The following is an 11,456-nucleotide window of genomic DNA, read 5'->3' on the forward strand; positions in this document are numbered from 1 at the left end:
ATTTGGGTGGCGGTCACGGAGACTGCTGCCCCCGCGACCCGGTAGCGGATAAGTGGATGAAAATGGATGGATGGATGGATGGATGGATGGATGGATTTGTGCTATGTGTTACCAAAAAAACAAAAACAAAATTTGAACCAGCTGGCCACAAAGATAGTTGGGTTTGGGTCATATTTTTTTATCTACCCTTGTTATCGCCTTGTCAAATTTCATATAGAGCTGAATCATTTATCACAGGTTGTAATAAATGATACAAGGTACAAGTTAAGCACAGGGTGTCATCAGTTTACGACACCCTCGACCTTTGGGATTTTCCGGTCCCAATCTCCCATAAATGTGTTAAGAAAGTGTTGTCCCAGCATTCTGTTGGCTTCACAACTCGCCAACTAGTTCACGCGGGAACTAGTTTACGACCAGATCAGATGACTATGTCATCACGCAGTGCTATACGCACAAGACGCTTGGTTTACATTCGCCGGTTGTACGCCGTACATCTGATTGTGCTACATTCGCTTTCTTTCGTTTGTGTGTTTTTTTTAAGTCAGACTCTTCTGATGTTTTTATGTTCTACATTTTGATGTCACCACTGTGATAGTGTAGATGTCGGTATGTACAGTAGGTTAGCTCCGACTTATGGCAAAAACCGAGTTCCGTTGCATGGTAAGGACAGAACACCGGTGTAAATTGATGATTCCTGTATACCTGTAGTGTACCTGTATTATCGGCTCGATGTTAGCATAATTTTGTAATATCGGTAGGAATCGTTATGGGTTTTTCCTCCGATGATGAAAACCGAATAATGCAATACCTGGGTTTCACCAGATGCTGGAATCACTAAAAAATATTTCGTACAATGTTAACTTGTGGAATGCCTCTAGTGGGGCATCACAATAAGAGAAGGGGAAAAACAGCTGCAAGTATTGTTTGATATCGGAATCGGAAATTAAGACATATCGGATATCGGCAAAAAGCTAATATCGGACATCCCTAGTATTTTTGGTTAGTGTCCACTTTAAAAAAAAAAAGGGCTCCCAAATATTTTTTTTATTAGTGGGCCTTTTAAAATTAGCCAAGGTCTGACTTACAATATATTAAACATCTTTATTTTTGTTTCAGTATCACAGCAACAGTTGCCAGTATTGGAGCAGCAGGAGTGCCCAATGCAGGCCTTGTCACAATGGTGATAGTTTTAACGGCTGTAGGATTACCAGCAAGTGACGTTACTTTGATCGTAGCCGTGGACTGGCTCCTGTAAGTTTTTTGTGTCCCCTCTTCTAGGATTATCTGATTTGAAAGTATTAAAAAAAAATTGCTGCTGAAAATAATTCTAGACTTTGTGTTTTTAGAGATCGGTTCCGTACGATGATCAATGTGCTGGGTGACGCTTATGGTGCTGGTATCGTTCAAAAGTTGTCCAAGAGGGAACTGGAGAAAATGGATCTGGTTTCAGAGGTAGATGTCGCCAACCCTTTCGCGCTGGAAACCACCCTGGACGACGAGGAGTGCGAGAAGAAGTCCTACGTGAACGGAGGCTTCACCGTCGATAAGACAGATGCCATCTCATTCACCGAAACCTCGCAGTTTTAGCCCTGGCCGCCACAGAGGAGCAGCGAAAGTGCCACGCCACCGACGGATGTAAAGCAGAGAGCTTTCTATTATATATTAGCATCATGATGCTCGAGGAAATCGATCAAGTCTGACCCATCAAAGCTCAAACATCAGCAATAGCAACCTCCAGATGGAGACGATCACCCTTACGTTTACAACCATGACTAGGTTAAAGTGCTTCCCTCTTTTTACAAATTGTGCCAAGGTAAAAAGGTGTATTTTTCCGAGCAGGAAGTCCTCTTACAGAGATGCACTTGAGAGAAAGACGGTGTGTATGGGGCTTTTCTTTTGAAAGTATGTTATATATAGTTGCAGTAAACACGCACTTGGATGGGACACTTAAAGGGTGGTTCCGGATTTTCAAAGTATGATTGTGTGGTGTACTAACCTAGACTTGGCTCAAGAGGTCAATGGTGCCCTCCCTTGACCCATATATATATATATATATATATATTTATATATATGTATATATATATATTATTTTCATGTTGCAACACTGTCCCCGCCCAACAAAGGGCGCCATGGGTGTTGCCTATGCCAGTCTACTTTATTGGTTCCAGTGCGGAAAAAATAGCCGCCAACAGAGCACCAAACGTCATAAAAATGTTAATCTTTAACTTCAAATTTAAATAGCTGTTGTGTTGCCAACCTGGTCGTTAAAACTACCACTACCACTCAGCAAAAACATGTGCTTGCTACCAGCTTAAGCAATTTTGCCGACATAGATCAGATTACAGTTTGGCACCCTCTACTGACTCCTCTTTGAATTTTTATTTTTAATATTATTTATTTTTTAAGATTTTACAGCATCGCCCCCTCCAGCAGACGGCAACCTAGGTGACTCCCTGTATGACCATCATTTTTTTTTTACATCCTGACACCCACGAATTTTTCAATTGACTGCTGCCTACAAAACTTCAAACATACGTCAACCATTTGCCACCCCCCAGGGGACAGAATGTTTTTTCACACTCCCAACCATATTGAAATACCATTGAGTGCCTGGTAATAATTATTTATTTATCTGTGTAAAACACTCTGGCACCATGATTCTGCATACAATCCCCTGATTATCAAAACGGATGGTGCCATCTAGTGGCAGGAGGCTTGTTTATCGTGTGTTGGGGAGGCGCGCCCCCACTATTTGAGAAGCACTGGGTTAGTACAACTTAGCGTCTACTCTGAAAAAAACTGAACTGCTCCTGTTTTGTGCTATATTCAGGCACCCGTTCCTACATGTCCCATGATGCACTGCTTGTATATCTATCTGTATAATTAAACCGTGCCAAACAACAATATAAGGAGTTTTTCGCCGAGTTGCATGAGGTAATATGTAAAAGGAATAAGGATAGCTGGCTGCAGACTGATTTTTTTTCTTAAGAGATGGGAGAAGTTTGACAAGTTAGGAAGTCAATGAACACTGTGAAATCTTTTGTTTTGTCAGAATTAAACCGGTAACATGTAATGTTGCATTGCAAAAAAAAACAAAATACTTCTAGTATCTGTATTCCGGCATGTGTTAGATGCCACTAATGGTACATTCTCAAACCAGACGACTTTTTCTGTCACGCTCATAGATTTATATGTAAATAATGTATCTTTGTGCTTTTCGACAACACTGCTGCTGTTCTTTTTTTTTTAATGTTTTTTTTTTTTTTTTTAACCTCTAAAACGAATACAGGCGCTATGTAGTTTAGCTGTCGCGCAAGTGCATGGCAAGCTTTTCTTCTAAGCAAAATTTAGCTGTTCCCATAACACCTCCCCTTGCCCCCCCCCCCCTCTCCTTCACTGCGATCCATTTCTTCTCTTGTAATTCTACAGAGTCTTTGCCAAAACAGCCGCCCAGTCAGCAAGACACTGGTACAAAGTGTATTTCCTTCAATGTATTCTTTTAAAACAAGGTGCAGAAAACGTAGGCTTGGACGCGTAACAGCACAATTATAGCACTTTAACAAAGAGCCGCTGCAGCGATTTTTATTTCTACCTTCTTTATTGCCGGCCTATATCAAAAGTTAATGGTTGTTACATTGGGAGCGGTACGGTCATTTATGGAATTTTAGAAACACTGACTTTGGGAATTTAAGTAACCCCATTTGTAAGAAACACAGAGCAATTATTTAAACCTGTGATAAACCACCCCCCTCATGTAAAGTGTCTAAAAGTGATAATTCAGAGGTTTCGAATGTGTGGTCACATCAACAGTCTAACGCAGTCAATGTTAATTTCGAAAAAGCAGAACTATCCCTTTAAACCAGCAGGGCCTCTCCATTTCTAATAAATAAAAAAATTATAACGGAACACAAATTTAATTATCAACATCTAGTTGCGGACCAGATGTGGGGGAGTCTAAGGGACAGAAGTGGCCCCTGGGGCCAGAGTTTGAGACGGCTGCTTTGTGTGCATATTAGTGAGTTCAGATTGTACCTCACAGCACAATACTAAAGACTACTGTTAACTAGTTTTTCTCTTACAGAACGGTGAAACAACACAGGAACCACTGGCTCAAAATTAGATCTGATCTCATAAACCGTTTAAAGAAATCAAATTTAGATTTTTACAACGACAGCTAGTGATACACTACGATGATGAAAAGTCCGTTTGTCCGGCGGGAAAGAAAACAGCTGCTGCAAAACGCTACGTGTTATATTTTGGCTTTCCGCTCAAACAAATAACAATAATGCACATGTTTTTGATTGAATTATAATCATGAAATGTCAAAAAAAAAAAATAAAATCAAACTTTGTCTATTTTCAGAGTTATACGAATATTCAATAAAGTTATAATGTTCAAAGAGTGTCGTGAGCTGTTACTGTAATAAATTGCACCATGTTGTTTTTTTTTTTAACCTAGAGGTGGAAGATTTTACTGCAATTGAAGATCTACATTAATACGCAAGAATCCTTAAAACACAACAACGCTCATATTTAAATTGCAAAAATATTTGCTTTTTTTGCACATTTTTTGCACATTTTTTCAAGATTTTAATACTTAACAAATACACTACAAATGCATATAATACTATATGCATGAAACAGACACAGTAAAACATCACCTCACAATCACGTCAGTATCATTAGCATCACAGCATGGTGCATATAGTGAACAAGACAATAAGTCTACGATGTAGCAGCTAGTGCAGGCATGGGCAAACTAAGGCCCGGGGGCTGGATGTGGCCCGTTTGCCTTTGTAACCCGGCCCGCCAAACTTGTCTAAATGATGTTATTAATTTATATTATCTTTATAGATCTGCTTTTTTTCCTGCAATGTCTGTAGTTCCCCAATAGATGGCTTAAAAAGACTAAAAGCATTTTAGCCTTTATGCATGACTTTTACGTGTCATTTATCTTAACGGTCCATCTATCTACTCCTGACCCGGCCCCCAGTCAAATTTAAGGACCAATTGTGGCCCGCGAGTCAAAAAGTTTGACCACACCTGAGCTAGCCTATTCCAATAGACGTCAATGGAGCAACTTAACCTGTTGTCAGTAGCGAACCACATTTTGTCTTTTTGCAAGCTATGATTACAGTTAGAGGACGGCACATTATAGCATTTAGCATGTATGAATGGACACCATTTGACGCTAGGCTAAGACTAGCCAGGGATAACAGATCAGGTAGGAGAGGAAGCACAGATCTAACCAGTGTTTCCCAACCTTTTTTGAGCCACAGTATTAGAAAATCCCATGGTGCACCACCAAACAAAAATGTTGTTGCTGGTCTTTTTTATTTAAAATTGAATGTTAGCTTTATAAATGATTATAGAGTCCAGCTTAAAACAGCATAACAGAGGAGTCTCTGATGACTGTCAAATTAGAAGCCATCGAGCATTTGCCAGCTTTGGGAACGATTTTGAAACGCTTCGCAGAAACCTCAGTCAGTTTCATTGCCACACCTGCTCTCCGAGCCGTCTCCAGCTGCTCGTATCAGACCAGCTCAGTGCAGTCAGGCACGGATGTGTGTAAGTGTGAAGCTATGACTAGCATCGGCAAGATCCACAAAAAAAAAAAAAAAAATGGACCTGTCTGCATGCAACAAAAATAAAAAGGTATTCACCTGGAACCTTTACCTTCTTTGCAGAAAAACATGCAACACCTTGCTTCTAGACTTTTTTTTTTTGGTCTATTATTTACAACATCAGAGGACTCGTGTTAAAGCTGACCAAGAAAACCGCCTGAAACCTGCACAAAGCCCGGCTGACACCCCTCTGTTTCAGCAACCATTCTGCAGTAGATCACAATGTTCCTGATGGAGCCGGTGCTTAACGCCTCACAGTCATAGTGGGAAGCTATTTCTCTAATATACGGCCGCGGCTCACAGTCAGCTGCACTGCCACAGACACTATTTGCTTTTAATAGCCCTTTGGAGATTTATCGGAGAACTCGACAATATCGGCCTGTGACAGATTAATGGTACGGAGACGTGTGACGTCAAACCCACATTGCCGCCGGGCTGCGTCGGAAATGATATATGAATGCGGTTGATTTCGCTGGGGTTTATTGAAACATGAAACGCATCATTTTCCCAGTGCATGAAGAGATTTAGTGCAATTAAAAATATCTGTTTTGCACACATCTACACAGCAGCCTAACAGAGTTGATAGGCAGGATCAGCTATCAACAATATTCAACATCAAGCATCCATAAAGTATTGTGCGTTCAGAGAAAAAAAAAAGAGAAAATACTGGTATCATCGGCAAAGAAAGGAGAGCAAAAGCTCAGTATATCATGCAGTACTACTCTATTGCTACTATTTTCTGTACTTTGAGTAAGTTACTGTTAAGAATTCTACAAGCCTGGACCTTTAAGGATAGCAGCTATGTTTAGTGATAATTTTAAGGTAACAAATCGTGGTTATACCAAGCTAACTACATAGCTACCTATAGCTTAAAAAATCTTATGTTTTCTACAAGCAAAAACTATTTATGATTAGCACACAAGTAATTACATACAGGCATTGATAGATAAAAAACTACACAATACAATAATATTGACTACTTCTTTGACAATGCTTGGGCTTGAAGTTTAACAGTCTGCTACCAAAGGGTAGCTAATCAGTCTGTCAATATGGCTCCACAGAAAATGAAAGTAAAAGCTAGCAATATACTGTGAAAAATAATAGAACCCTCTTGTTTTGACAAATATTCCAACAGGAAAGTAAAGCAGAACCACAAATAATAATAATAATAATTATAAACTACTAGGGTTGAATTCTTAAATTACTTATTTTTTTCAACATTTTATGTACTAGAATACTTATTAGCACAAAACAAAAAAAATACCAAGCAATTCAAAATTGAAATCTGATTCAGAAAACCAATTTACATAATTAACATACACACTTTTGGTCGACCTAGCTTAAATGACTTACACTGTACATTCAGAGGCACAGTGTTAGTCAAGATTTGGAAACAACTCACATTTGTGATGGGTCAATAAGGAGGACCTGGACTGATCGACCTTCTGGCCAAAACTCTGTCCACCTCAGAGACAGACGCCCCCTGAAAGAGAGAATGATGAGAGAACAAATTCAAATGATAAACCACTTTTTATGAATCATTTCCATATCCATCCTTAATAGTATTCTGGGAGTAGTGCTCTAATGACTTACACAGAGAAGTCGACGAACAGCCTGTGGTGTTGTAAGGAGTCCTCTGACACGCTCCTGAACTTCCTCCCATTGTTGGTGAGAGGCTGATGGAAACCTAAACACACTTAAGAGTTTTACCGCGTAGTAAATTTAAGCAGCAATTGTCAACACACATATGCGGGTTCCCTGTAATGTGTACACTCTTGTCATCTGCATACAATTTTACTGTCAGGTGTATACAATCAAGTGTACCGAGTCAACACAATATCCTCACCCAGATCTCTTAAACTCATACAAAGACTGATGCAAATCAGTCAAGTGAATGAACATTTCCATATTAACTGTTTGTTTAATAACGTTTGGTCAGGATTTAGATCACAACATGGTAAAAGGGTATTTGAACAGGTTAAAGTTACTGTGAAACCAAGTCATGGCAAAGATATTGGACCTATATTGTTACCGTTACACATGAGGGCAGCATTTGATACTCACAACATACAGTACAGGGACAAGGACATTTAGGATTAAAGTTGTCTCCCTTTATGGTTTAGTTCAGTCTAATCTGACACAGTAGATGTCTGTTTAGGTAAACTATGGGGTGCCACAGGGTCCCATACTGGGCCCTGTATTATTTTTTTCATTATGTCTTTAGAAAAATAAAATAAAAAAATTAGAACACATACTATCAACTTACAATAAAGCTAAATGTATGCATGACACCTGATGAACCAGAAACAGATTACATTCGCTATTTTAATAAGGATCTAACTTTTAAAAGTGTGCAACATAAAAGTGAAAACAAGTTTTTGTTACCCTAAGTTGAAAAATGAGTTTGAATTCAGGAATATTATAACTATATGTCATCTATTTGTGAAAGAAATCTGGACAAATGACACAAAAAAAACCCAATAAAAACTAACATTGAATTTATAACTAAGGGAAATGCACTTATTAAAAAACTCTGAATTTGTGAAGCATTTTGGGTTAAACTAAGTAAATACATCCTTGTTTTGTGACTGGATCTTAGCATTACATAACACGGCCAGACGAGTGACAGTGGAAATGAATGTTGAAAACATTCAAACATGTCAGTGACACAAACCTGCTGTTCTTGACCTGCTCTTCATCTGTCCATGATGAAGCCAAAGGCACATGAGGCCCATGTGTTTCTGAGGAACTGGAGCCGTCGTCAGATTTCACATCAAACTACCAACGTCAGATAATGTTATTCAATTTTAAATTACAATTTTCCTCACTCCACACTGATGCTTAAGTCATTATAATATATACTCATGTGCAAATAATATATTAAAATATATTTCACGTTTGTTATTTTCACACTGACAGCCGCTAGAGGGCACTGTAGGCCTGTATACCAGTATCTGCTACTCCTGTACCACTGAAAATATACATGTTCGTTATTTTCACACTGACAGCCGCTAGAGGGCACTACAGAGCTGACTGGTGCGACTTATACTTCAGAGCGACTTATAGTCCTGAAAATACGGTAGTTCTCTGGTCTGGTGACCTACTGTACTGAAAAAAAATATAATACTGGACTCCTTACCACTCCACTTGATGAGGAGTCTTTGCCAGTTTGAGAGAATCTCACTGAAACAGAATCAATAACAGAACGTTATAGGAAGATATCTTCAGCCCAACATCATAATGTTTTATAGTCACTGTGTTTCACAGTCTAAACAACCTGTGAAAAAGACAATATGTGAAGTTGAACACTTTCATGACTCCTACTCTTACCTGTGGACGAAGACCTCACTAAAGGTGAGGAGGAGACGGTGGACGAGGTGGAGGAGGAAGTAAACAGCGCAGAGTTGTTGGGGGAGTCACGTCGACCAGCTATAGGCCAGGAAGACATCATCTACAAGTACAGACACAAAAAAGTGTTATACTGTTATTGTTGATAATCATATCAAACTTGATAAAACCTTCTAACTTAGTTAGAACCTGTAAAAGGCCCCACCAGGACAGGCATTTCCAATTTTTCACATCAAAATGTCCTTAACTTAGAGTTTGACAGCAGCTGCCGACTGCCACAAGAAGGAAAAAAAAAAAAATCAGCAATGACACAATATCTGTCTCATATCTCTTTTGATAAAAATGAAAAACTTCAGTTGTTATAGTGAAATTATGTGTAACACTTATTAGAAATCGACTGAGAACTCTTCTCTGCCATCTGCTGGCTGGTAGTGGATGTACTCTCTCAGTAAAGTCAGAGTGTTTGTGTTGTATCTACTTACAGGGAGGGGGTCGCTGGAATCATCCACGAATGGGGCTTTAGATCCCAAGCCGATGTGGGACATTCTCTGGGTGTTTCCATATCTCCTCGGGGACAGAGACTTAGATCTGGAGATGCTCGGCAATGACTTGCCGCGGTTGGTCGGGTCCGTCCTGTCACTTTGTCTCCTCTGAGCAGAAGAAGTCCTGGGTCGACTGATGCGCTTCGTTTTCCTCTTTATCACTGGCCTCTGGAAAAAGAAAAGAGGGAAATAAAGTGAGAGTTGTTCAAAGTGGTGAAGGCGGGACCTAAATGCAGCACCAGAGAGACGTTTATCAGGTGCAGAACGTTTATTCAAAACAGTTTGACTTAAAGTCATTGAAACTGGACCAGGCAGGAACAACAGCAGACATGAATAACCCAACAAGGACAGAGTGAGGGAGAAAGGTATATATACCCATGATACTACCTCTCTATCTATCTAGATAACAGATGAACATCAAACTACAAAGATCCACATGGTAATGTCTGCACAGAATAACATCAGCTGCCTCAAGAATGTGTTTAAGTCATGTGACACTTTTTAAAAATTAGTCAACTCTTGTGTCCCCGAGGGTCAACAATTCAATATTTACCATGAGTACGTTGGGGTGAATGTTGACTGCAGCACCAGCCGAGCACTCGCTGATGGTGGTTTTGGTGGAGAACTCCAACCTTGGAGCGATACCCTGCTGACACAGCAGGAGTAAATACGAGTATTTTAGCAGAAAGTTTTGACTTCTCAGTATTGGAGGGCAAACATTCACCTGGTGCGCAGTCTACATACGGTAGACTTAGTACACATGTACTTAGACTACATGTGACGTGACAAAAGACTAGGCATGGCTCGATCGGTATCGGTCCAACATTGGTCAAATTTTCCACAACTGAACATAAAATGTATGTCCCTTATGTTATTAGGTAAATTAGCATACTTAGCTGATAGCTACCAGATGGGCTAGTGTAAGATCAAAGACAAAAGACAAAATAAAATAGACAAAATAAGCCAACTACAAGAAGACTTACTATTCATTGTGTATTTTATGAAAAATGTATATACACACTGAAAGTTTCTCTTTAAGGCAGTACTTCTCAAATAGTGGGGCGGGCCCCCTTGAGGGGCTGTGGTGAGGTGCCAGGGGGGCCATAAGGGGTGCGACTTATAGTCCTGAAAATACGGTAGTTCTCTGGTCTGGTGACCTACTGTACTGAAAAAAAATATAATACTGGACTCCTTACCACTCCACTTGATGAGGAGTCTTTGCCAGTTTGAGAGAATCTCACTGAAACAGAATCAATAACAGAACGTTATAGGAAGATATCTTCAGCCCAACATCATAATGTTTTATAGTCACTGTGTTTCACAGTCTAAACAACCTGTGAAAAAGACAATATGTGAAGTTGAACACTTTCATGACTCCTACTCTTACCTGTGGACGAAGACCTCACTAAAGGTGAGGAGGAGACGGTGGACGAGGTGGAGGAGGAAGTAAACAGCGCAGAGTTGTTGGGGGAGTCACGTCGACCAGCTATAGGCCAGGAAGACATCATCTACAAGTACAGACACAAAAAAGTGTTATACTGTTATTGTTGATAATCATATCAAACTTGATAAAACCTTCTAACTTAGTTAGAACCTGTAAAAGGCCCCACCAGGACAGGCATTTCCAATTTTTCACATCAAAATGTCCTTAACTTAGAGTTTGACAGCAGCTGCCGACTGCCACAAGAAGGAAAAAAAAAAAAATCAGCAATGACACAATATCTGTCTCATATCTCTTTTGATAAAAATGAAAAACTTCAGTTGTTATAGTGAAATTATGTGTAACACTTATTAGAAATCGACTGAGAACTCTTCTCTGCCATCTGCTGGCTGGTAGTGGATGTACTCTCTCAGTAAAGTCAGAGTGTTTGTGTTGTATCTACTTACAGGGAGGGGGTCGCTGGAATCATCCACGAATGGGGCTTTAGATCCCAAGCCGCTGT

At 39.7% G+C, this 11,456-nt stretch overlaps 2 protein-coding genes and 1 long non-coding RNA gene across 3 annotated transcripts in view; 1 reads left to right on the forward strand and 2 right to left on the reverse strand.

The window, feature by feature from the left end:
• Nucleotides 1-3,750, forward strand: part of slc1a1 (solute carrier family 1 member 1) — a 17,463-nt gene extending 13,713 nt beyond the window's left edge. Inside the window, exons 11-12 of the mRNA XM_008319015.3 lie at nt 1,117-1,251; nt 1,347-3,750. Coding sequence (XP_008317237.1) covers nt 1,117-1,251; nt 1,347-1,587 — 376 coding nt within the window. The 3' untranslated portion in view covers nt 1,588-3,750. The remainder of the gene's footprint in view (nt 1-1,116; nt 1,252-1,346) is intronic.
• A 1,218-nt stretch (nt 3,751-4,968) lies between these two features.
• spata6l (spermatogenesis associated 6-like) overlaps nt 4,969-11,456 on the reverse strand; it is a 10,388-nt gene continuing 3,900 nt past the window's right edge. Inside the window, exons 6-12 of the mRNA XM_008319293.3 lie at nt 10,067-10,159; nt 9,454-9,681; nt 8,954-9,074; nt 8,763-8,806; nt 8,298-8,401; nt 7,217-7,310; nt 4,969-7,106 (exon numbers count right to left, since the gene is read on the reverse strand). Of these exons, the coding sequence (XP_008317515.1) occupies nt 7,038-7,106; nt 7,217-7,310; nt 8,298-8,401; nt 8,763-8,806; nt 8,954-9,074; nt 9,454-9,681; nt 10,067-10,159 (753 nt within the window). The 3' untranslated portion in view covers nt 4,969-7,037. The remainder of the gene's footprint in view (nt 7,107-7,216; nt 7,311-8,297; nt 8,402-8,762; nt 8,807-8,953; nt 9,075-9,453; nt 9,682-10,066; nt 10,160-11,456) is intronic.
• Nucleotides 10,626-11,450, reverse strand: LOC107989582 (uncharacterized). Its single transcript, XR_001761153.2, has 3 exons — nt 11,401-11,450; nt 10,901-11,021; nt 10,626-10,753 (listed from the first exon to the last, which is right to left on the reverse strand). It is a non-coding gene; the product is annotated as an uncharacterized LOC107989582 (long non-coding RNA).

This window comes from Cynoglossus semilaevis, chromosome 1 (genome assembly GCF_000523025.1).
Source record: "Cynoglossus semilaevis isolate Cse_v1.0 chromosome 1, Cse_v1.0, whole genome shotgun sequence".
Classification (NCBI taxonomy): Eukaryota; Metazoa; Chordata; class Actinopteri; order Pleuronectiformes; family Cynoglossidae; genus Cynoglossus; species Cynoglossus semilaevis.